The sequence below is a fragment of the Lepidochelys kempii genome, chromosome 1 (assembly GCF_965140265.1).
Source record: "Lepidochelys kempii isolate rLepKem1 chromosome 1, rLepKem1.hap2, whole genome shotgun sequence".
Classification (NCBI taxonomy): domain Eukaryota; kingdom Metazoa; phylum Chordata; order Testudines; family Cheloniidae; genus Lepidochelys; species Lepidochelys kempii.
The window spans coordinates 282,164,107-282,191,247 of record NC_133256.1 but is presented as its reverse complement, the minus strand read 5'-3'; the positions used below and the strand labels follow the sequence as shown (position 1 = coordinate 282,191,247).

The following is a 27,141-nucleotide window of genomic DNA, read 5'->3' as shown; positions in this document are numbered from 1 at the left end:
TAAACTTGAGAACCAAATTGAATATCAGCTGAACTGAACTGACTATCAGCAGGTCATTAACAATACGTTTCCAGCTCTTTCCAGGTATAACAGTACATAGAAAATAACACATATTACTTTTCAACCAAAAGTGTTTAATGTGGGGCTAGTCTACACTAGCAGTTAGCTGGACATAAGGCAGCTTATGTCAACCTAATTATGTCAGTATCTACAGTACAGCCTTGGTCCCATCAATGTAAGTGCCCTACTACACCGACATAATAACAACACTTCCATGAAAGGCATAAAGCTTATGTCAGTGTAGTTATGGCAAGGCAATGTCTGTGTAGACACTGCGTCCCTTACATCTGCTGCCCTTAGCCGTCTTGTTGCTTTCACATCAGGAGCCATGAAATTGACAAGAAAGCTGGGCAGCTAGAGCCCAGCTGCCCCCGCTTCCCTGGAGAGCTGGGGGCTGGACACCACTCCAGGCTGGAAAACAGGGGGAGAATGGGCCCAGGGGGCAGCCCACCAGGAGCCCAGCAGCCGGCAGAGCTGGGAGACCAGGCTCTCAGCTCCCCACACTGCCTTTCTTAGGTCAGTGGAAGCGCTTCTGGTGCAGACAGGCACCACCAAGCCAAGGAAGATAGTGTGAACATACACCACTGCAGTAATTACTGCGGTGGCTGTAAGTTGACCAAATATTGATCGAATTCCATTTCTAGTGTAGACATAGCCTAATTGACACAAACTATTCAGAGACAACAGTTTATTCACCACTGAAAGGTAGCCATCTCTGAAGTGAAACATTGTGAGAAGCGAGCTTCTCAGCCAGTTCTTTTTAAACTCTTGGGTGCAAGTCATCTGGAACTGCTGATTTTAAAATGTCTAATTTTAATAGCTTCTATTTAATATCCTCCAGCACAGCTCTGAGCAAAAATCTCTTGGCAATTGCAGCTCTGGACTGCACCAGACCTGAATGGTGACCTGAAAGCAAACTGTCTCTCCTATGCTCTCAGTGACTGCTACTGGTGAGGCCAAGCAGCACAGAGGAGGAGAAAGCTGCCTGATTCAAAAGGAGAAGCAACAAGAGCTGGATTTGCAGGCAGTGTGAAGGGAGTAGATTTGGAATAGGACACTGCAGGGAGGAAGGGTGGAGCCTGGGACTGGAAACTAGCTGGGGGAGGAGTGGGAAATTGGGTCTGGGCTTTGCAGTGGGAGGAGACTGACAACCAGAGCAGAGACTGAGACTGGCTAGGCAAGGAGACTGGGAGCCAGTACGTGCAGGGAAGACTGAGACCAGATGAGGAGCTGGGGTGCAGGATTGAGCTGGTGGGACAAGGAGAATAGGACAGATAATCAGGAAGGGGGTGTGAGAGGAGGGCAGACAGTTTTGATGAGGAGCTACTGTGCAGGAGGAGAACTCGTACTGGCTAGGCCAAAAGGGTGGACAAGGAGCCAAGGGAGGGCAGGCACTGAGATTAGCTAAGGAACCCAAGAAAGGAAACTCTGACTGAGAGCTAATGAGGACACTGAGGAGGGAGGATGACTAGAGGCCAGGATAGAAAAAACACACATACAAGACAATGATATAAAGCTTGCTGAAGTCAATGGGAGTCTTTTAGTTGACTTCTATATGTTTGTGGATCAGGCCCACAGTGCATTGAACAAAGATGTTTTTCAGAAAAAAATGCTTTCTCAATGTTCAAAAATCTCTGTGTGTATAATTCTGTCCAAAAAGACTTTACAACTCTATATAGGCATTAAACAGGCATAAAAGTTTTTTCTCCCCCTAAATGCTTTATACTAATCAGCTCAAGAATTCCCAGGGTCTATGATAAATGCAAATATTTTACCCTAGAAAAATGTTAACATGTATTTTTCTCTTCCCTAGGCAGCAGAGTAAAACAAATCAGGAAGTAGCTATAATCAACACAACCTACATTTCAAGGCAATTCTATTTTCTAATTCTCTGAACCTCTTTTTGGTCTTCAAAATTCTTCTCCTCCTCCCCTGCCACCTTTTCATTTCTCTCCCCTGGCCTTTCTTCTTAATTAGGTGTCATTTCAAAGGCATCAGTCTTGTTCAGCAGTTCCTGATTAGGTTTTCCCTCAAACAATGTCTTTCCTCTAGGTCCTAATATATTTTTTCAGATTGGTTTCCCAATTAAAGCTATTTACAGAAGAACTAGACATCTCTAGTGTGCTAGTTTGTCAATTCACTACTGTAGTTCAGTCTGTCAGGATTCCCTATATGCTCTGGGAAATCCTTTGCTGCTTTAGAGGATGTCATAACAAATAGGAAGTGCTGAAAGAAGGACACAAGAGATTTTCCAAAGAGACACTTCAAACTCATAAGACTGCTGAGAATGTAACCTTTGGAAAGAACAGAGTGACAATCTAAATTGATACTTTTGAAACTGATCTAGGTCATACCGTCTGCACTACTGAATGTATAACCTAGAGAAAAACAAATAACCGAGAGAAGATTACTTGATCATGCTTCATTCACATCATGAGAAAGTTTACATATATGGAGTCTACAAAATATATCAAATATGCAGCCTCCAGTCAAGTGCTGAAAACAGACTAAAGATTAAACTGTCTAAACTTTAAAAGCATGAGAACAAATTCTCAAAAGCTATCATTTATTTCTAGCAGGGCTACAGGTACAGTCCTTTTCAGATAGACACAAAAACTGGATTTAAGTGAGTCCAAAGGAATGAGCTGAGTGAAGTAGTCTTTTGCCTATACAGGACTAGTGAAGACTCAGTTAATTAACATCTTTCTCTTGCTCAGCTTTTGGAACAAACTCAGTTGTGACAAGCTGTGTGCTTTATATAGTTGAAGCATTTAATATTTGCCAAATGTTGTTTGATATTTTTCCAGCACAGAAACAGCATTTTAACTGGGCTTGCATCAGTCTTGCACCCCTAAGCAATTCACAGAGTGTTACTTTCCTGTTATGTGAAATATTTATTATTTGAGAACTGCAGTGTAGGTGACACCTACTCCTTGAAAAAGCTTCTTACCCAATTTTAGATCAGTTGCTGCTCTCACCTAGCTAATCAAAATCAATTTTCTAATACTCTAATAAAATCGTTAACAGACATATTACAAAGTAGCACACAACTGTACACAGTCAGGTCACCAACCTGACCTTCAGTAATTGATCAGAACTCTCCTGATGTATAGAGTCAGCTGCTACCATTATTTTTTTTTCACCTGGGACAGCCCTTGCTAGCTCTGTGCCTTTTTCAAATTAGCTGCATCACAGCTTCGAGGCTAGCTGAGAAGTCAAACAGCATGTGTATAAGTACCAAGTCTCATAGACTCATAGACTTTTCAGGCCAGAAGGGACCATCATGATCATCTCGTCTGATCTGCTGTACATTGCAGGCCACAGAACCTCACCCACCCACTCCTGTAATAGACCCCTGACCGCTGGCTGAGTTACTGAAGACTTCAAATCATGACTTAAAGATTACAAGTCATAACAACCAATATAACCTTCAAGCTCCAAGATGATTACAAGGATGGCATTCCCACATGTGACCTGTGACCGAGTGTCAGAATGAATCTGTAGCTGAAAAGTGATTTCAGAAAGACAAACTAACAATAACAAGAGATTTTTGAAAATATAGATCTTCTTAATCAATTATAGGTGGAGCTGGTAGCACTGCCTATTGGGAAGTGTTGGGCAACTTTAACATTATAAGACCCAATTTTCAGTTGCTTGTAACTTTGCCAAATTTGAACCATTTGGCCTGAAATTGTCCATGTTGGGTGTCTGCCTCAGTGAGAGATTTTCTGGAAAATTTCAGCTGCAACGATTCATACATTTCCAAGAAAGAGACTAAAGTAAAATACAATTTCTTGCCTATGTTAAGAAATTCTGGTGATCTTTTCTTAGAACAGCTCTCATGCCGTCTGTGCTTTGGAGCAGAGACTTAAAATTTGGCAGGGGGTGGCCTCTGTATCAGAGTTTTTCTTTTGCAGTCCACATGAAAATCCTCCTAACTTTGGCCAAGCTATAAGCCTTTGAAAAACTCCAGTTTTTACATGCTCAGTAGAGACTTGCTACAGCTTTCCCAGCTAGATTCCCTGAAGATTCCCAGGACTCGGCAGGACTTTTCCTGCAACTGCAGCTCTGGGCTACTGTGGGCTATGTCTGGTCCTATGTTTAAATGGAAAGTGGGAAGGCTGTCTCTACTATGCTCTCAATGTCTCTCCCACAGACACACACTGAGACCAGGGCGCATGGAAGAGGAAGCTGCCTGATCCAAATGCAGTTGGACCTGTGGAAGGGGTAGGGCGAGGGGAGTAGTTTGGGTCAAGGAGCCTAGAGGGAAGACTGGGACTGGAGCCTGGTGGGGGGAATCAGAGGAAAACTGGGACTGGCTGAGCAAGGGAATTGGGACCCACTAAAGAAAAATTCAGGGGATGAGAAATGGAACCAGTGGGGCAGGATTGAGAGTGGATGAGGATCTGGGGGAAAAACTGGGGCTGGCTGGACAAGGATATTGTGATTGGCAATGGGAGAATGGGATGCGGAGGAGGAAGGGCAGATAGATCTGACAAGGAACCAGGATGTGGTGAGAGAACTGGAATTGGCTGGACAAATATACTAGTTTAATTGGAGGGGTGCGGGGGACAGACTGGATGAGGAACCCAAGGAGGGAAATGTGGACTGAGAGTCTGGGGATGAGAAATTTGGATGGGGGTGGGGAAGAAGTGACTGGAGGACAGAGAAATAGCTCAGATGAGGAGCTGGGAGGAGGGGGCCCGGAACTGGCTTGGCAAGAGACTAGGAACAAGGAACTGTGGGGTAGGGAGAACTAGGAATGGTTTGGAAAGGAGACGGAATGAAAAGGAGGGCAGGAGAAGAGTGGGACAGGGAATGGGGAAATGTAAAACTAGGACTTTCTGAGAAAAGAGACTAGGACTAGAAATCTGAGGAGTGGCGACTGGGAGAGGCTAGGTAAGGAGACAAGTATCAGAGTGGTAGCCATGTTAGTCTGTATTCACAAAAACAATGAGGAGTCCGGTGGCACCTTAAAGACTAACAGATTTATTTGGGCATAAGCTTTCATGGGTAAAAAACACACTTCTTCAGATGCATCTGAAGGTAAGGAGAATGGGACTGGAATGAGGAGCCAGGGTAGATCATTTCCTACCTTTTGAGTGTTTGAGTTTGCAACAATAATAATGTTCTTTTGTTGCAGTTTCTGTGCATCTCATGCTTATATTCTTAAACCTTAAGGCACAGATGAATATATTACCCCCAGCCTCCCATGAGAATGCATGATCCTTCCCCCAGAGGCAGAAACTCTATGCTGTACCTCATTTGACAAATGCCCTGACCTAGAGTCAGCTACTGAACCCACATGCTCCCTTATCTCAGGTACTTATATACCCTTCATTACTGTGGGTATCATTTTTAAATTTTTTTATCCTCACAACACCCCAGCAATCTAGGGAAGTACTATTACAGTTTCCCCATTTTATGGATAAGGAACTGAGGCATTATGAATTTTGTGGCAGAGCAAGGAATTAAACTTGTTCTCTGGACTCCCACACTAAACCTACCTCTGAACCATTCTTCCTCTCTGGCAAGCACCCTGTTCCAATCTCATTTCCTATCTTGACCAGACAAGCCTATCATGAGAGGAGGAGGAGGAGGAAGGGGGAAATCACCGTGAATTAAATGTTAACAATAGAATAGATGTTTTCATTTTTTTCCCCTAAAAAAATTAATCTGACAAAATTTCTACCCTAGGAAAGTGTATTTTAAAAATATCCTGTAACTTCACACAGACATATCATTTCAGACTCTCCAGCTTTCTGAAAAGTGACATTGTTCCATCCAACACAGCTTCCAGATACCTTCCCCTGCCGATAGGTGGTAAAATCACTACAAAAAGTAATGCCTGCATTCTCCCTTTTTGTGTACTGTTTAAATGTTGGTTTTCAGGTGTTTGTGGTTTTCTCTGTTCTGTATTCCCACAACAAAAGACAAATGTGCATATGCCAGGTTTGAGCTGTTCCTTTCTTTGTTTTGCAGCCTGGATATGGCATGTTATGACACCTTAAGTATGTACAATGAGTTTTCATTTTATTAGAAAACAACTTTATGAGCCAGGCCTCTATGCTGGAACTTCATCCAGTGAACGTGCTTGCTGTGTATCACCAGTTACAACAGTGGGAGCTGCATCCCTGGGACAGGTGCTTTTTCAGTATCTATTATAAATGAAAATAAATAAGATATAGGGTTTCATAGGGTTCTAGAGAAATTACTCTTAATAAACTACAGAGAAATATAACCTTTCTATAGGTTTATTTCAAACCACACTATAGAATTCTAAGCAGGGGTATAATTCTCTATTAAAATGTATAGGACGGTTTGAAATAAACCTATAGAAAGGATATTGTTCACTATTAAATTTTATAGGGCTTTTCCATAAGGGTGGATACCAAAAAGCACTAGTGGAATAGTTTAATAAGAATATACTCCCAGAAGTGACATCAGTTGTGACTTCAGCAGTGATAACTGTGGGAGTGTATTATCAAACAGGTAAATTGTTCCTATCCTGATTTAATACTGGTTCATCAGAAAGTAAATCTTGACCCAAGTTTTCTAATGTTGGTCCTGATCCTGCAATTTACAACCTCCTGTTCTGTATAGACCCCACTGAAGTCAGTGAGACTCCCCATGTACATAAGGGTCTGCATATGCCTTGAAGATGCCTAGTTAGGCACTTTAATCAATGTACTGACCACCTGTGGCTCCCATTGAACTTAACAGGAATTTAAGTTGCTCAGCGTCACTTATTTAAGAGCCCAGGTAAAGGCATCCCAGCCAGAAAATGGTAGCCCTGGTCTTTGTATACTGTACTTTTAAAAAAAAAAATCAGGATTCTTTTTTCTGATTGTTGAGCTAGCAGAAAGTATGGCAGCAATTGATTATATTCTCTGCTGGGCTCCCCGAGGGTGCATGTCACAGGGTCAAATTTTCTGAAAACTCAAATTAAGATAGTAAATGACCAAATAATTCTCAAATTTATACTAAATTAATGGCATTTTTCATTATACCAAGGATAAAATCCTGCTTCACCTTTGTAAGCAATGAAAGGCTTTAATACAGCAGAGCTGCTGTGGTTCCAGTATTCAGGAGTTGGGGAGACTGAGAAGCCACATGGGGTTCTCAGCTCACTCTGGGTGCCACAGACAAGTGCTTCCTAGTAACATGGAGGAGGTTTGCAGATGGGAGGGTGTCCACTGTCAAAACTACAGGCCATATGAAAAGCAGATCAGCGGGACTACTACACAATTATAGCTCTGAGGCTAAACTAGCATGGTGAAGCAGCTCCACTGACACATCAAAGACCTGTGGATGATGGAAAGAGTTCCTTTCTTCAGCCACAAATGATGCTGGACAAATCTCACTTACCCAGCTCTTGTATTGGGGATGCGGATATGAACACAAAATGAGTTTTAAGAGCTTTGTAGGGCTTTTATTTGAATCCTGATTCAGGAAAGCTCTTCAGCACATGCCTGAGTCCATTCCTATTCAGGACAGCACTTAAGTACTTGCTTAGGTTTAAACACGTGCCCAAGTACCATTTACTTCAATGGGACTTAAGCATGAACTTAAGCACTTTCCTTAAGAGATATGCTTTCCTCAATCGGGGCTTAAAATTGCATATAATTTTTCCTTTCAATTTTTATTAAGATACAATACATGGAAGAAAGAAATGCTGCATTTATTAGCAAGTGTTGTCTAACAAAAATTACTTTAATCCAGCTGGGTGAAAAATATCCTGGTATTAAAGTGATAGAGCAAAGTGTTCACATGAACCACAAAAGCTCTATCTTAAAATAATGTTTGGGTTTTGACTCAAGACACACAAGCACAAGTCGATTCTGCTGACAAGTAGTCCTAAGGTCCTGGACACAGCCTCTTGTGTTAATGGCTTATAGCACAGACCACCAGAAGTAAGAATGATAAAGAGGAAACCTGCTTTAACATCTTAATCTACAGATTAAGAAAAAGGTATAAATACACAACTGCAGCTAGGAATTGAATGAGGCTCAGAGTTTCACCCTGTCACATTTCATACCTTTTCGTATGGTGTACACACTTGTCATGTTAACAACATACTTGGCTATACAGTAAGAGAATTACAGTGAAAAATTTCTCTGATTCATTTTATTTCACCATCCACTATAGCCACTCATTTCCACTGAATGTATCCGATGAAGTGAGCTCTAGCTCACAAAAGCTTATGCTCAAATAAATTGGATAGTCTCTAAGGTGCCACAAGTACTCCTTTTCTTTTTGCGAATACAGACTAACACGGCTGCTACTCTGAAACCTGTCACTATAGCCAAGATATTCACTGTCACCCAGGGGGTGGGGTTTTGCTTTGGAGGTTTTTGGCATGGGATGATGAGGAAACTACCACAATTATCTTGTGTTTTAGAATATAATTATTAGTAAATGTGAAGAAAACCTTCAATATTTGTTGACCTGCAATAATTGCTAATTCAAAATACAGTTCGTGTACAATCAGTATCTACACAAAGCAGGCGATAAATACTCTCTCACACTGTTCTTAAAAGTTAGCCCTTCATATTTTAGGGAAAGCAGAAGTTACTTCAAAGAGCAGCATTCTCTCTCATATGAATTTGTCAGGATTCTAGTGTAGTGATGAACAATTCTCATAAAATTCAAAGCTAAAGTTGACTAAATCCACACATTCTCTAGAGACTAATGGAAACATTTCTTCTAATGAATGCCTGCGAGTTTTAAATTGTTTGAGTTTACAAAGCCATTGAAATTTTACTGGCTTTTCTTATCAATAACTGGTGTGTGCTATTAGCTTTACAAAGAAAAGCTGCTAATGCAGTGCTAATAAATTAAAAGGTAGCATTAACAATACACAGACATTTATAATAGCTATTGCTTATTGAACAGTAACAAAATGATTTGCTTTATACCAGTGATTCAGAATTGTTAAAAATTAAATATAGTCCGTTGGCCTTAACAGCTCAGCGGCTGGGCCAGATGCTGAAATGCAGGGGAGGGGTGATTCAGGAAGAATGGTTGGGCTTTTGTGCCTCAGTGGAGGCAATTTGTAAGCAACACTTACAATGTTCAATGAGACATTGGAACTCAGACCATGTTGCGGAGATCTGCAGCTTGTTATCTGCAGAATATAGGCTGGATTAGCTGCTTCCAAAATCCAATGAGTTCATTCAACAGAGAAAGGGGTACTTTTATAAAGACCCGCCTTCTCACTTAGAAGTCAGGGAAGTGAGGTTGAGCATGATAAAAGCTATAGCCCCATATGGATGAGCCTGCAAAATTTGAAAAAGTGCATGCATCATCTTCCCTAAAGCTATGAATGTCAACAGATAAAGGCTCATACAATACAGTATAAGATTTCTCTTGACATTATTTTAATGGTTTTAGATTTAGCTTTATTTTGACAAACCAAAATAGTTTTCTCTTCATTCTAGAGCCATAAAGTCACAGACTTGTCCATTTTCTATCTGAGGCTTAATTTTCTCATTTATCATTTTTTCTCATTCTACCCCGCATTTGTTCCATCATATAGGCATCAACATAGATATGCAATGACTTCTCAAAGAGGTCCTGTAGCTGCAATGCATCAAACCTACTTTGTTGAATGTTCGTTGGTCAGTGCAACCTTAGCTTCATTTGCTTTTTCCTGAAATGAATGCTAAACAGCACTGCTTCTTCTGCAAGCAGGACAGATGTGTGGCCACCTTAGAAGCTGATATGAAAGAACCTTTTTTCCTGCTGTCAAAAGGCCAGTACAAATCTACAACATATACAGCGTTTCCCCAAAGCCTGATCTCCATCAATTCACTGATCTAGGGCGAGAGATGTCTGAAATGTATACACTCAGAAATGTCAGCTACTTAACCTAAGCATTTGCTTGTGCCTAGTAGAATATGCATCTAAACACCAGGGATGAAATACGGGCCCCACTGAAGTCAGGATTTCACCGCTGAGAGCTTTTGAAGTCCATCTGTTATATACACACACTCTTCAGTTGAAAAGTCCAACGTGAAACGTAGGGAAGGATTATCATAACACTAAGGAGAGGACTGAGCTTCCCACTTAAAAAAAAAAAGAAAAAAATTAGTTGGAATTACAGGACTTGCTCTTTCAAGGAGCTGAACATTCAGACTCAGATCCACCAAAGCACTTAAGCATATGTTTAACTTCAAGCACAAGAGAAGCCCTATTGAAGTCAAAGGAACTACTCACATGCATAAGTGTTTTTCTGGATCAGAGCCAGGGTGCTCAGGATTGAACCCCCAATTCCCTTTGAAATCTATCATGCCATGAAATTTGGATGGAAAATCAAAAGGCGACTTTTTCCCTTGAACTTAAAGCACAGGGAAACTCCACCTCTCAAATGTGCATGGGAGATCAAACAGAAACCCTTGCCTGTCCTGTTGGAGCCTGACTCACTAGCTGGTGCACCCCCTTGTGGCTGGTTGTGGTGTAGCAGACTCTTCTTTTTACATCCCCTGCTGACAGCTGCTCTGCCTGTGGTCTGCTGCATCTTGTGACTTGACCCTCCAGCTGGGTCACATGTAGCCCCGCCCCTTCAAGGGTAAACCAACAGTCCACCAAATAATAGTCTATCAACTTCAGATTTGGCCTTCAATCCAACTCCAGACTCACTAATCCCTAAACCAATTCCAATAGTCGTTACCCCTTGCAAAGGAGTTTCCAGTTCACCTCCCTCAGTGGACCGGTAGGGGAACCCAGACCCTCCCTCTCCTCTGGGTTCTGGTCCAGGGACCCTGAATCAGCAGCCCTGGCCTCACTGCACAGACTTCTTGCTGCCTCCCTGCACCACTTCCTATCTTGCTCTGTCCTGGGTCTTTGCCAAATCTTTCTCCCAGGGTCCCAGTGTATCAGCACCTCTCTCTCTAAATCTCTTTCACAGTCTCTCTGCAAAAAATATAAGACTACCCTGAAAAAAATAATTGTGTTTTTATGTTACTTCAGAATGTCTAATGGTGAAATCTTCTCACGAGCTTTTATTAGCAATCTCTAGAAGCTCAAAATTACTTCTATCCTAAATTGTGCAGCAATCAAAGTTTAAGCTAATTCATACTAATATGCCTGTTTACTTAACAATGCACTTTATATATTCCTTAAGAATTTTCATCACTCCTTAAAGGCGAAATTTGTGATTAACAGATGTCATATTAAATACTAGTTATTACATACTTGATTTCACTTAAACTTACACCAGACAGCCTATAAGAGATTAATATATTTTGTAGACATTTATATTATGAGAAATTAAACAGCCTAATCAAAGTGTGGTTAGAGGAAATTGTTCTTCCATCTATTTTAGATCACCTATCACCCTGATGCTTTCTCCAGTCTCCAAATTCTGTATCAGAGCAATGATGGCCATAGATGAAGAAAGACTCTGTTACAGAACTATTAGGAGCCCTGTCAATGCCTCTTTTATTGTAACAACACATGTCTGATTAGAGTTTCTCTCACCCTCTTTTTTTTCCCACTATGCTTAACTTCCACGTCAGACATTCCCAAAGGTAATTCTCTGACGGACAATTTTCTTAGCAGTACATTGAGTCCCAGTATCTCATTACTGTTTTTTTTTAAATCCCACACCTTATTCCAGTTCACAGGCTTAGCGTATCCTTGTACTATTGTTCAGCGCAATCATTCCAGTTTGATAGCAGTTGTTTCTGTAGTACAATTATTTCCTTAGGATATGAACTAAATAGCAAAAGAAAAGGTTATTTCTTATACAGTCAGTATGCTATACCTCATTATAGTCGTGCTGTTCTGAACCAGCAGCACAAAGTGTAAGGGACACACTCCACAGCTTGTTCAACAAGCAGACACACCAAATAATATGCTGTAGACTACTCTAATTACACAAATATACCCTTTAGAAACTACATTCATTTAAAGCAAAATTATATTGTGAAATATGTAAGGTACACAATATTAAGAACAAATATTACCATGTTATTATTCAGTACACAGTATTCATCACCATACTAAGAAAGACTACTCATCTGACTACAGAACTTTTCCAGTAGCATATCAGTGAGCTAGAACCATATGGTTAGAAGAGACCGCAAGGGTCATCTAGTCTAACCCTCTGCCAAGATGCTACTATGTACAATCCATCTAGCAGTACTGAAGAATCTGTACTAATGATGCCATGCTCTAAAATGACAACAGTCTCAGCTCTATTAAACTGAATGTAGAAAAAATTCCAAATGAGCTTAAACTTACTGTCTGACCACTGGTTGTTTAGATCACCTCTTATAAATTAGGCAACAAATCTCATGATCTCATTAAATTAAAAAAAAAATACAATTTTGCCATATACATATATACTCACACGTGTTGGGGTATACAAACCCCACACTGGACAACAAGAGGTTAAGAAGCTGCTCTGGGCTCAGACAAGACTCCCCTGCAACACCTACAAGGCGTGCACAGGCTGGAGGAGGAGTTTAGAAATGGAGCAGAACAGCTCCCTTGTGGGCAGACCAGGGAAGAGAATCTGACAAGAGGGCTGACTGAAGGCAGGAGTTTCCCAGACAACCATTCCCTGAAGGCCCCTCCCTGAGGGAAAGGAGGGACAGATCCTGATACACCCTGAGAGGCTTCAGTGGAGAGAGAGCTGCCACACTGGGCCACAAGGAGGTGCCAGTGGTAAACTGACCCCTTCACACATTTATATATGTGATATGTGCATATACCCCCCCCCCCCCGAAAGAAAAACTTACCTCTGTCAGGGAATAAGGTTTCATAAAAAAGAATTAGAAAATAAGAAACATCCCAGTGTTAATTCTCAGAAGCAAAGTAGAGTGTATGTATGATTGAACTGGAATCCCTACTGACTGTAGAAGGCTGTGATAAGAACAGACGCTGAATTAAACTGCCAGCATGAAAACCAAATGCATAGAAACATCCCAGAGCATTCCGACATCTTAAAAGGCAGAAAGAAAAACAACATGCAGTAATGGTATATAGCTGGATAATTTGCTTATCACTTATAATGTCATCTTTTTGGTCAAGGGTTCTCCAAAACAAGATGCAAATAGCAGAAACTTTGGTTTTGTGTAAGAGGTGACATTTTCATTGTTACAGAAGTTTAACTGAAGGAAACAAAGTGAAGTACTGTATTGCTTTTAAAATTGTTTTTAGTTACCAAGTACTAGCAATACATTTAAATTAAACAAATTGGTCGTAAGAAACAAAAGTGACTTCATGTTATCCTTTTTGTATAGGTATTTCCAACAGAATTAGCCTGTAGTTATCACAACCTTCTATGGCATATTTCATGGTAATGAAGTAAATAGCCCAAGTCACTTTTGTACTTAAATTTCTGTTTTATTTTGTTGACATTCATGATACTAAGTTTATTAATATTAACATATTTGTACATATTTCACAGCTTTATTTTTTCATCACTCAAAATTGTATCTGCTATATGAAAGGACTTAGTGCTACAGTCCTTACTCAGGTCAAACTCTCATTGAAGACAACAGGTGTTGTGTACAAATAAGGACGGTATGTTGAGCTGTAAGCTATTAGGATAAAAATCACTTAACAGAACCACTTAACATTGTTTTTTTGTACCTGTTTGATCACTATTTTGTGGGGGAGTTATGCTGCTATATAAATCCCCAACACCAGAGTTGTATACTGTAATTCTATATTAGATGAAAAGTTATAACCTAAATACATGTGTATTTCTAACATCATTACCAATGAAAAGTAAATTGCCAGAAAGAAAAACAAACAAGTTTCTGCATTGGCTATAAAAGCACATATATAAATCTCCTTGCCAGACACGTGCTATGAAGAGGTGTTAAATACAGAGGAGGACAAGGGAACACATCTCCCCATCATCTATTAAACAGAGAGAGAGCGAGCATTCCCTCTCCTCCCTCAAGATGACCTGGCCCCAGGGCTTTCCCTCTTCTCCACTCCATGAGGTAAGAAATGTGAAGTGTGAGCAACAGCAAGACCTGGTGTCTCTGGGGCTCCCAACTGACTTCACCAATGATAGAGCAGCAATAGTGCTTGATAGCTAGGAAGAACTAGTGTAACCCTCTTCTCTAAAATGCCTGTACAGTGCTTTGAATATATAAAGATCTATTATTAAAAGACCTCTCACTCCTCCTCCCCACCCCCTTTCCTGGTGTAAAAATGTAACTGGGAAAACGTTGCAGGAAGAGGAGGTCACACACAGGTGCTCCCTCTCCTCTCTTTAGTGGGCAAGGAAGGGAATCTGGGGCTGTCCATAAATTATATAACACATTAGGAGGTGAGTGGGTCCTTAATTTTGCATGTGTGTTTCAGTATTACAAAGAGGTACAAGGGGTGGGTGGGTCTTGAAAGTCACCCCCCAAAAGTGTTAATTTACAGACAGCCCTGGACAGAGAAATGTTATGCAAAATATCTTAAGATCTTCTAAATGCAGGAAACTGCATTAGGGATTTCAGAATTGTCTGACCTCTCACTTTTCTGTGTCATGCATCAATACAGATTTTCCATCCTGGTAGAAATTGGAAAAGGTAGCACCAGGGAGGTGCCTCTGCTGAGTTCCTCATTCTGCACACCCACATACTCCCACAACCTTCTTTTCAGCTGGCTATGGGGCAGCTTAAGGGTACAAACACCTGTCAGATACATTTCTTCTTGTGTTCCCATTCTCTTTTCCTGGCTGCATCCTGTTGACCATATGAAGATGCAACACTGTGCCAGCACATAGTATTGAGACCTATCACAACAGCCACCAAAACTGGGGAGGGTCTTCTTCCTGCCTTAATCTACTTCAGCCATTCCATCTAAATGATTATTCTTCTTCAAAGTAACTATTATTCTGTGATTTAAATATTTACAAGGTCTAAATACAAGAGATAGCCTTTTATTAACTAAAAAAAAAACAGAACACAATTTTGTCTAATAGATTACCCAAGTGAAAATAAATCTCACACTGTACTATCATCAGCTGTGTAGGTGAGTGCACATATTTTGGGCTAACTTCTGCTTTCAGTTAAACCAATGTAAATTCACAAATCCATTGACCTCACTGGATTTTCTTCAGATAATTCCAGAGTAACTGAGACTTGAATTTGGCCACATGCATGCAGATATAAAATCTTCTGTTTCTGAAATGGACAGGACAGGTCATCTGTGTGGCATTTATGTCAGAACCAAGGCAAAATGCTTTTCTAAGATGAATAAGTTGGAGAGAGAGAATATTTGCAGTGGAAACAGGAAGTCAGGAGCTGGCTTGTTTCCATGGAAACAAGAGCAGCAGCAGGCAGAAAAGCTGTAGAAAGAAGGCAGAAGTTAGGCAGGCAGAAATCACTCTTATTTTACCTTATTGATATGATGGTACAAACAAACAGATACCAGCCAAATTTAGGGTAGGCCAAATCAGCAGTTGCTAGGTAGTTTATTAAGCAACAATTGTCAGCCAAGCCTTCTAACAGACATTCTCAAGCTATTGCCGTAGTGTTGTAATAGTATTCCAGAAGATAACTAGTAAGAGTCATCTACAACATGATTTAATCAGCCCTTGGGGGTACAGTAATCTGTTGGCTAGATGTAAATTGTTATAATACTGCTGCATAAAGTACAATTCTTCCTGTTGCTTTAAAAGCACCAACTGTCCCTACACTCTAAATATTTCAAATAGAATGGTTAGGTCTAGCTAATTTAATCTAATGTATTGTTTTCCCACTAAATAAAACAAAACTAGCATTTTCCTTACTAGAATGACCAAAAAAAAAAACCTCTCAATTTCTGTATGATCCTTTTTATTTCAGTAGAATTCTTCTGTAATCATTTCCAGATGGAAGAGGGCTATATGATTCATAAGAGCTCAGAAGGTAACATCTGAAAATATATTTGTTTCAGTTGCAGAAGAAATCAATAATTTGAGATTAGAAAGGTTTTTCTGCCTTTTTAAGAACACAGATAAGTTCTGAACCTTTGTTTCCTTCCAAGTGAATATTCTGAGTTGAACATTTTCTTTTTTACTCCGTCATATTTCCTTACTCCTCCTCTCACCATGTTTCAATCGGATTAGGCCAGCAATTTTACTTCCAGAATCAACATTTGTAAAAGCTTCATACGTCATTAACAGCCTAACCTAAGGATATAACTAGCACAATTTCCAAGGGTATTCAGTTGCCTTATTATAGATTAGACACCTCCCAAAAGTGAGACCAATTCATCAAATAAAGAATCTAGATACTCTTACAGCGATGCCATTAATAACAGGGCTACCTCATATACCTTATAGCCAGTGGACTTTAGCATTTTGAAGTGAGTCTACAAAACAATACTTGTCCAGGGGTGGCGAGTTATATGGGCCCGTGGTGCCCATGCTCCAGCAAATTCAGGGCACGGAGGCCTGGCTCCACCAATGTTCGGGACCAGGTCTCTCCCCTGGCCCTGCCTGTCACCCCGCGTGCCTCCCCCAGAGCATTGCCCAGCCCTGCCTGCTGCCCCCACACACCTCCCCTGGAGCGTTCCTGCCTGTGCCCTGGGCAGCGGGTGGCTGCCCTGCCGCTCCATGCTGCGCTCCCTTGCCGGCCGCTGCCAGCTACAAAAGGGAGCAGCACCACTTGCGGAGGCAGGACGGGAGGAGGCACACACACATAATGGCAGCCCTCCTCTCCCTCTGGCACCCACCACGGGGGGAAGTGAGGGGGCTTCCTGGACCTGAGAGGGACCCAGCCCCTAGGAGCACGTGCAGTGACGGTGCCGGGTGAGTGTGCTCCCAGCAGGGAGAGGGCTGGAGGGACTGTGTAGTCCCCTCTGGCCCCAGCCTTGGGGCAGCCTGCCTGGACCTCAAACTCCTCATCCCCAGCCCCGCCCCACCCCAGAGCCTGCACTCTCAGCCAGAGCCCTCACCCCCCTGCACCCCAACCCTCTGCTCCAGTCCTGAGCCCCCTCCTGCACCATGAATCCCTCATCCCTGGCCCCACCCTGCAGCCCTCACCACTGCACCCCAACCCTCTGCCCTAGCCCTGAGCCCTTTCCACACCCCAAACCCACTTATCCCCAGCCAGAGACTTCATCCCCCCACACCCCAAACCCCTCATCCCCACCACCACCCCAAAGCCCTTACCCCCAGCCAGAGCCCTCATCCCCTTATACCTCACACATTGTGCAATATAGGGAAACTGTACTGTTTCCAGTCCATTTTTACATTATTTTAAAATATATATCAGCTTACAAGGCAGTGGGGGGGCGGGACTTAGACCCATTCTGGGCCCCACCAAAAATTATACAAACCTGCTGCCCCTGTACACGTCTCCTCTCCCATCTTGCTCAATGTAACTAATTCCTACCCAGTACAGTCACATCACAATGCTTGAGGATTAGTGAGATAAGTCTTTGAAGTTTAACTGACTAATTTTATATTAAAGTGTGGGATCTTCACAACTCCCATCCCACTTCAGCAAGAGTGCTGGCAGAGATACCAATTTTTTTTTCTAAAGTTCTGCAAGGGGTAGTTGTCCAGATGGACCTACAGGTTGCAAGGACCCTCAGAAGTTTTTGCATACCAGTGCCTATTAGCACTTCATAAATGTTACCTAATTAGCTGTCATAACCCTCCCCACTGCGAAGCAGGCAAATATTATTTTCTCTATTTTAGAGATAAGGAAACTAAGGGTTATCTGACTTGACTACAGCTACAGAAGGTTAGGATTAGAATGTAAAGGGCCTTACATATAGTACCATATTTAGTGAAACAGGCCATGCTGATTGTGGCATTATTCAACTACCCCATTTTGCAGCTACTGTCCCCACAACTGTGAATGAACTTATGGTCTTCTCAAAAAATGAGGGGTATGTGGCCACAGTTTTTATAGACCCTAAGGCCAGCTCTGAAAACCCATAGTGGGGACTGAATAACCCAGGATGTTTCTGAAAAATAAGTAAAAAACCCTAATGATCTGTTTACATAGCACCACATATTCAAGATTATATTTCAAAAGAAAATGGACTTGAAAATTTACTTGGTTTTAAACATGAAATCTGAAACTAACCCTGGCATTTGTAAGTCCCTGTTGGAGCTGGGAGTGTCTGATAACTAAAAGCTTCCTGGGTCCCAAAGGCTGGTTCTGTTTGAACTCCTTCAAACCCAGCATTTAATTTTGACTCAAATATTTCCTTATAAATTTTTCAGATTTATCTTTGCAATTTGCTCTTCTTGACTGCAATTGATACTTTACACTTATATAGCAATTGCCTCCTATTTACAAATGTGAATTAGTGTAAAGTAATTTACAAATATGAATTAAATTAGGCCTCATAATACACTTGATAGGGATAATACCTATCTCACAGATGGGGAAACCAAGGCACAGATGTGTTAAATGACTAGTCCTTTCTATGCTAGTGTCTTAGCATAATGTCTTCTTATATGTACATGACAGTATTTTGCAAAGTGCTGTTTTGTGAATGATTTCTCTATTACTTATGTCTGGAGTGAAAGAAAAATGTTCGAAAAGAGAACCACAGTAGGAAAAGTTGCACAGATATGGAAATTTTGAAATAAGTTATTTTATGTAACCCATTTAAAAGATATCATGTGTTTATCACATTTTATATCTGTAGAGTGGCAGGAATGATACTGATCATTCTCTACCTTGCAACATATCTGGATCTCTTTAAAAAACCAAAACAAAATCAAAACCCCACCACCACCACCATTTTGGACATGTGAGTTCTTAAGGAACATCAGCTAATATATCAATAGTTTCTCATTCTTAAGTCATTTAACAGAATATTGAAAAAATAGGTAATAAATCTCAGTTACCATCTGAATATGATTAAAGTTGAAGATTTTTAGAATCATAAATAGAGACAAATGCATCTTTCATCATCAAACTAGTTATTTCCACTATTTACATAACATCATTTGATGGTCTTGCTAGAATCTCTCTCTCACACACACACCACAACAGGTTACCATGACAACTTATATTCGAATTTCTATAAATTTCTATTTTTAGAGATCACAGTTTAGAAATCACAAATCATAAATATTAAGTGCTATCCTGTTAATCAAAATAAAGAAAATGCCAGTTTTCTTCTTTGTCATATTTCAGAAAATTGAAATCACTCAAATTAAATAGGACAATAATCCTAAAAATACTAGCGATTATGAACATTTAACACTAAGTGTCTCTATAATCTGAGATAAATGGTTCATGAGTCAATAAAATAGACTACAATGCAAGGTATGAAATCCTGGCCCCACTGAAGTCAATGGGAGTTTTGCAACTGTGGAGCCAAGATTGCACCCAAAATGTTTATAGATTTTACACATCATTTATTTGAGTTTACACAAACTATTATTGCATTTATCAGAAGCGACAGAAAGCTATCTTTGTTTCTGGAAAGACAGCATCTAAATTGGCAATAGCATTTCAGTTCCACAATAAGGTTGCCATCACTTAGAGTCTTACACTATGTCTACGTTGCCAAAAAAAAAAAAAAACCCAACGCAGTCAGTCAGTCTCTGAGCCCAGATCAACTGACTCAGGCTCATCGGACTCACATTATGGGGGCTAAAAATAGCAGGGCAGATGATCCTGCTTGGACTCTGATACCTTCTCCCCTCACTGAGTTTCAAAGCCCAGGCTCCAGCCCAAGTGGGAACCTCTACATTACTATTTTTAGCCCATAGCATTAGCCCTGTGAACAATAGCCTTAATTCACCCAGGCTCTGAGACTCACTGCCACGAGTGTTGTGGGTTTTGTTGTTGTTTTGTTTTCAATCTTGACCTAGAGAATCATAATTTAAGACCAGAAGGAACCAATAGATCATCTTGTCTGACCTCCTGTATGTCACAGGCCATCAATGCCACTCAGCACCCACATACTAAACCCCACAACAGAAATGAGATCAAAATATTACAGCCCACAGGAGACTAGGCTATTACGAACCACAGGCAGAGAATATACAGGGCCGAGGTGTACCAGTGCCTGAGTTGCCCAAAGTGGCAGCGGGATGGTTAAGTGAAAGTGTTCATTAGGTGTTCACTAGCACTTAGACACAAAATTATTTTCTTCTCTGAAAGCCACTAGCAATTCACAAAGTGACCTTCTTAGCAGAAAGGTTACCATAAACAGTTGCAGCCTTGAATGTAGTTATAGCTCTAGCTATGGGCTTATTCACTTCAGTATTAAGCAGCCAGTCAGAAATCAAATTCAAAACTAGTTTTTAAATCTACAGAGAAGTAAATGCAGTCTCTCCTATAACATTAATATGAGCAGATTACAATGTTATGTTACAATATAAATGCACAGTTCATTTTTAAGACTCAACAAATCCACTAATATCAACCAAACAACTAATGATAAAGTGTTCTGGTCCATAGCATTGAAAGATAGGATTGAGGAATGCAAGCGAATCAAAAATATGTGAAGGAACCTTTGTACTATGGCTCAATTATAGCCAGCATTTGCCTTTCCACGTTTCTCTTGGCGTCTTCCATTTAACCTTTACTCCATATTTGTCAGCTCTCTGGCAAAGAATGTTGGAAAGTCTCCAAAAAAAACAAACAACCCCACTACAGATTCAATACATAGTTAAAAGGAAAATGTAGGTAATGAATATTCTGAAGATGTTTTCCAATGGCATTTTGATGAAGACGGGTATTAGTCTGACATCTAGAACACATTCTACTTTTAAAATAATATTGCTGAAATGTTATAATGTGTGTGGGTATGTCCCATTAGTAAGCAACCATAGGAATTTATTCCATTATCATTAATCCTCTATTATATTTTATTTCAGTATTATCTGAAGCCAGTGGCACAGGAAAAGTGAACTGCTACACAAGCTTTGATTCCTTGGAGAATGCTACCAATCAGCGAAGAACAGGAGTGACTGGGGAGCCTCAGAGCAGCTGGGAGAAATGCACCTCCTGCGTGGCTAGTTTCTCCTCTCACTAAAGACCCAATCCTACCCGCATTTGAGTCAGTAGGCATTAACCCATTAACTTCATTAATGGGAGCTGGATCAGGCCCTAAAATATGATTCAGCAACATACTTAACTACATGCTTAATTTTACAAAGATGAGTAATCCTATTGAAGTCAATGGGACTACTCCCACAGTTAAGTTAAACATAGTTGTAAGTATTTGCAGAATGAGGCCCAAGTTTGAACTCTTCAGAAGAAATCCTGATAAGTGTTTTGCAAAACACTTATTCCACTTGCATAAAACAAAACCACTTGTATTTATAACAAACTCAAAAGGAAGAAATTGTTTGGGGGAGGTTGTTGTGGAAGGGGGGGTTAAAAAGTTTAAACCTGGAAAAGCCTCCATTTCTTTTTCTTCAAAAACTGCACCTGATTTCCTTACCAGAAGGAACTCCAGAGGCTTAATTAGGCTCAAAGCCACAGGTCAGACAGTGAATCCGCATGGTGATTGAATAAGAAACAAAAATATGAGACTAAAATCAGGGTCTCACTTAAAAACAGAAAATAATCTGTGGCAAAATCCTAACCTCCAGTCTAAATCAAGATAACTTAGTAAAATCACTTACTGCCTCAGAATTGTGTCCTGGATCACAGAATAAATAAGGGTCACCCTCAGAAATCAAGGACTAATCCAAAGACTAGAGTGAATCAGGATCCCCCTCTGTCACACACATGTTAAACTATGATCACCCTCAGATCCAGACACCAAAGCAAGGAGAGAACAAAGGACACCCTCACAAATCACAGGGAGCAAGTCACCCTCACTTCCCTATTAACACAGTGTCACCCCAAAAATCAAAGCCTGAGCAAGGTGGAGGAGAATGAGTCAGAGTCACTCCCTAGCAGGGTCCAGATCCTGCTACTCTTGTGAGTATCTATAGACAGCCTTTGGTCAACTCATCCCCACATCAATCTCTCCAGGGGACCAGGGACAGATTTAGGGTTACATACACCCCAACACACACACACCAGGAGTCAGTGGTACCCCCTTGCACAAAACCCCTCCGGGGTCCAGTGACTGAGGCAGGGTGCCCCCCTTCGTCTCAGAGGACCAGGCCCTGAGTTAGGTTCCACACACTCACACCCCACCCCAGGGGACCAGGGCCTGAACTGGGGTTCCCCCCACACACACACACACAGGGAAGCCAGAAGCTGAGCAAGGGTCACCCCTCCTCCACATACACAAACACCCTGGGGGACCAAGGGCTGAGGCAGGGGGACCAAGGGCTGAGTCAGGATCATTCCCCCACTTGGGTTGCCAACCCTCCAGGATTGGCCCGGAGTGTCCAGGAATTAAAGATTAATCTTGAATTCAAGATTATATCATGTGATGAAATCTCCAGGAATCCATCCCAGCAAAATTGACAACCCTCCCCAACACACACAAGGGGAGGGGGGTAAGTCAAGTCACCCCCACAGGGGAAGGAGCTGAGGCAGGGTCACTCCCCCACGCCGCCCCACGGCTCAGGGGCTGGGGCAGGGTCACGCCCCCAAGGGCTCAGGGGCAGGGGCACGCCCCGCCCCGCCCCACACACACACGCGCGCCCCGGGCTGGGGGGCTGGGGCAGGCCCCGGGACTCGGCGCCGGGGTCGCTCTCTCACCCTGGCGGCCCGGGAGGAGTAGGGGTCCTCGAAGAGCGCCCACACCCGGGGCTGCAGCCGTCTCCAGCGCCCGCCCCCGCCGTCGGGGGGCCCGGCCGCCGCCCCCACGTCCTCGATGCCCAGCCTCTTGGCGGCCAGGTCGTCGTCGTCGCCGTCGAGCGGCGGCTCCCCGCTGATGAGGTCGGGGGTCTCGAAGATGTCGAGCGCCTCCTCGGCGTCGCGGTGCTGGCGGTAGGTCATCCAGCAGCAGGGCTCCACGTCGGTCTCGTCGATGCCCCAGAAGGCGAGCTCCTCCTCGAAGAGCGGCCCGCACACGTCGGCCGGGCAGTGCAGCTTGCCCGTGCGGTAGTAGTTGAGCACGTAGGCGAAGACCCCCGGGTGCCGGTCGAAGAAGAACTCGCTGGGGCCGCCGCTGTTCCGGGGGCTGCCGCCGCTGCTGGCCTCCCGGCCGCCGCCCGGCACCCGCGGGGGCAGGGTGAGGGGAGGCGGTGGCGGGGCAGTGGGCGGCGGCGGCTCTTCCCCGCCCGAGGACTCGCTCTGGAACTCGCAGGCGAGCAGGGCCAGCCGGGTCCCCGGCAGGGTCTTCAGCGTGCTCCGGTAGGTCTCGTGCCGGGTGCCCCCCACGTTGAGGATCACCCTCTCGTTATCCTCGAGCTTTCCCATCTCTCTGGGTCAGACATGACTGGGGGGACAGACAGACAGACCCGTCAGCGTGAGACCAGTAGGGACTGGAGGAAAGATGGGAAATGGGAGGGGGGCTAGGGAGCCTGATTCTCTTGAAATCACTTTCTACCTCCTACCCCCTTACACGAAAATGCCCCACTGCAGCCCGCATCTTCCCTGCTCTTCACCCTCCTCCCATCTCCTGCGCCCGCCACCTAGATCGACCCTTCCTCTCTTCCCCAACTTGCCACCTTTCCCTCCACCACTATGAGCCAGATCTCCAGAACTGCCTTTTCTAGCTTCCAAAATCTCCCTCCAATAGGACCTGCCTTCCGCTGGCATCCCAGGGTCTCCACCTCCCACTATCCCCTCCTCGCTTTCCTACAATAGTAGCTGTCAGAGCTTCTCTTCGCACCAGCAGCTGGAAAGTTGGTTTGCAAACGACCCTGAAGCAAACCTCGTAGTCCTTTCGCTGTATCCTTGACGAATTCAAAGCACTGTCGCTCCCACACCCCCTTCTACAAACCAGTCTTTGCCTCCCCTGCTTTCAGATGCCCCCCCCCCCTTCAGTGATCTGGAGTCTTCCCCTGCACCTCTTCCTTCCCCCAATATATAGAGAGAACCCGAACAACCCTGCTTCTCCTTGATACGGACCAGTCACCTTCCCCACCCCTTTTTCCTCTCTGTTTCTGGGCTTCTTGGATCAAGCTCTCTGAATAAAAGCAAGCAGTTAAATTATTTGCTATTTGTCCATCTTTTATGGTATTAGGTGCTTAGAAGAGGAAGGTTTGGTCTCTAGGAGGCAAAACCAAACCTCGAAACAGCTCAGGCAGCAGACACACCCTCATAGGAGCTGTTAGCGTGTAGCTCTGGCTGCTACTTTCTCAAATCACTGACCTCCGCACGGATTTTACCTATACATTCATATTTAGGAAGACCAGACGGCATCACAGCCAGGCTGGCGTGGATTTTTCCCACGGGTTCCCCCCTACCCCCGGCTTCTCAAATACCTTAATGAGAAGAGAGAGAGCGGCTCCTCTTCATATACCAGACGCTGTTTTCTTCGCCGCTGTTGGCGGATCCTCCGCCGACCTGTGTGTGTATCTGTCAGGCGAGAACTACTTGTTGTTGTTCTCCCCATGTTCAGGTGGCTATTCCACCACCCTTGGTGCTGAACTGCGAAAGGAATAAAAGCAGCCCCGACCGCCGGTTAGTAGCTCTCGCTTCCCTCATTTTGCACGATACATGCAACCTTTCAACATCGGAATGAAGAGTAACCATCACAGAGAGAAAGCAAAACCATGGATGGCTGGTCAGAGCACCTAAGGGACTGGGTGCTGGCTGCTGTAATCCGAGCGGCTGCTTGGGGAGACTCTCTCATTTGAAGGTGAAAATGCAACTCAGGTTTGTCTATCAAGCGCAGCCCCGCCCCTAAGGAGGGTGGCGTGGGAGCTGTCCCTTCAGCACCACTCTCCAGCAAACTCCATCGCGCACCGCCCTCTCGGCGGGTGCGGGGCTGGGGGGAGGCGGCAGCAACGACCAATGCCGCCTTTCGCCGAAAAAGGCAACACCGCCCCCGCTCCTGTGACACTTAATCGTTCCCTTAAGGACAGCAACAGGGAGGAAGCGGGGCTGGCAGCGGTTGTTTATCTGCAGGGGAAGCGGCACCAAGCTACAGGTGACAGCGGAGAGGAGTTCGCGGAGCCGCGGTACCCAGCGGGCACCACTGGCCTGTGCCAAGGGCCCCTGGCTCTCGGGCACCGAGCGCCAGCAGCCTGGCTCCAGGGGCGGCAGGAAGCAGGCACATGGTGCGCAGTGGCTGCAGCAGGGCTGGATCAGTCCGCGTCACTGGAAGCCCTCACAGATCAGCCCAAGCCTACACGTGCGGCTGTCGGAGCCCGCTGTCTCCGCTTCCCTTCAGGCGCACACGGCGGCGGCTGCATCTCTTCGGGCAGCCGGGAAAGGAGAGCCGCACCTTGTTTTCATGCGGCTGGTGAAGGGAGGATTTGGAGCAGGGAGCCTAGGGAGAGGCCCCACAAATCATCCCAGCAAAGTGATCACACCCTTGTTTTCAAGCATGCTGGGGGATGGTCAAGGGGCAGAGATACTTCAGCCCGCAGCAGAGGATTGTGAGAGAAGGCGCCCGTGAGGCCTCCTCCATAGAGGGTTTCCCTTCCACCTCAGCAGAGGCCTGGGGGTCGTCACCTGGGTACCCCATGAAAGCTCTACTGGAGTAGCAGTAGCTGAGACCCCACACATCCTTGCCAACAGCAGATACAACTACTTGACTGCAATTCCTGAAAGGCAAAATCTGTATTCTGCACCTAGTTGTAAATCTGATGTGACGCTACTGGAAACTAGTTGTTGCAACCGAAAACAGAATTTAGCCCAATATGTTTTATACTTGCTCTTTTTTGGGTGGAGATTTACATTTTAGACCTTTCAAGAGGCATGACTTCTTGAACACAGCATATGAAAACAGACCTGCATGTGCTAGAATATACAGACATGATCTCAAGTGCAGTGCAAAAAGCCTTTTTTGTTTGAAATGGTAAATAGAGATGGGAAAGACTGCATTAATCTGCTGGATGCAGCTTGCAGGTGTAATACATTTCTGCAGCTCCCGGCCCCCCTCCCTCATGGTGGGAAACTGAGCTGGGACCAACTGCTAGGGCACCAAGGCCGGAGCCAGGCATGGAGTCACAGGGCTTCTACTAATCAACTAGGATGTGTGCAATCTCATATGCAGGGTCTATTCATGAGGCAACCATCTCTCCAATAGAAACCAGAGACAGTATCCCACAAACTAAACTTTGGTGATTTCTAATCCTACAGTCCATTCCCATTGGCTTTGCTGCCAGATAGACATATTACCCTATTAAAAAAAAACAAACAAAACAAAAACAAACTGGTTTTATTGCTTGGGAAAAATAGAAAATATTTCAGAGTGGGAAAAGATCAGTCTGCATTATAATGTAAAGCTTTAGTCAAGTCTAAAAAACAATTCCACAGTGCACTAGTTACTAAATATAATAAAATTAATTTCTTTTGGTATCATTCCTTGTACTTTTAGCAAGTGATAGATTTCACAACAAAATACAGAATAAAATCATAACAGAGATTTGATTTCAAAGCCCAGAAGGGAACACTTTAACAAAATAATGGAATAAATATAGCAATATTCTACCATCAGCTTCTTCCTGACTGGCAACACTATTTTTATCTTCCCCCCAAATGATCACATTTTACTTTCTTCTGTAGAATATGAAAGAGGCCTAATCCTGCATTTTTGTACCCTTAAAATTCCCATGGAAGTGGGAGGGTTTAAGGAGTAGGCATACAACAGCTTCAAGTTTGGGACCAAAGTGATTCTTAATGTGACAGGTTTCAATTGGTCTACTGAACTGCTGGGGGGTGGTGGGGAGCTACTGCCTCACTGGCAGGCCTGGGTCACACCTTTCTGTCACTAAGGAATTAGGGGAGGGAGGTGCGCCGGCCAGAGTCAGTGGCGCATCCCTCAGGCAGGGGGAGCACCGGCCAGAATCTGTAGCACTGTCGGGATTCTGCTACCCGAGGCGGGTTGGCTGGGGTAGGGGAATACAAGCCCACACAACTCCATTGCGTTCCAGCCCAGGGCCCTGACAGTGGCGGGAGGAGAGGGTCCCACCACTGGGTCAGTGGGGAGCCATCTGCACCACACTGACCAAATAGACCCACCACACTGTGCAGATCTGCCACTGGGCTACTTCCTACCCGGTCTCTCAAGCGGGTCCCTCTGGTCCCTCCAGCTCATCAGGGTACTCAGCTGCTGGCAGCTCCAGCTCCCACTCTG

The 27,141-nt window shown here is 43.7% G+C and overlaps 1 protein-coding gene across 11 annotated transcripts in view; it reads right to left on the bottom strand.

Moving 5' to 3' along the window:
- The window catches only part of KCNC2 (potassium voltage-gated channel subfamily C member 2), a 139,393-nt gene extending 114,480 nt beyond the window's left edge, over nt 1–24,913 (bottom strand). For 6 of the 11 annotated variants that reach the window (XR_012156746.1, XR_012156745.1, XM_073327750.1 and 3 more), the window contains exons 1-2: nt 24,320–24,913; nt 22,647–23,328 (exon numbers count right to left, since the gene is read on the bottom strand). Coding sequence is in view for 9 of the 11 variants with exons in the window: in XM_073327750.1 (XP_073183851.1) it covers nt 22,647–23,309 (663 nt within the window). In the remaining 2 variants the exon portion in view is untranslated. The remainder of the gene's footprint in view (nt 1–22,646; nt 23,329–24,319) is intronic. The other 5 variants (XM_073327749.1, XM_073327748.1, XM_073327747.1 and 2 more) reach the window with 3 other exon arrangements.
- Between the last annotated feature and the right edge of the window lie 2,228 nt (nt 24,914–27,141).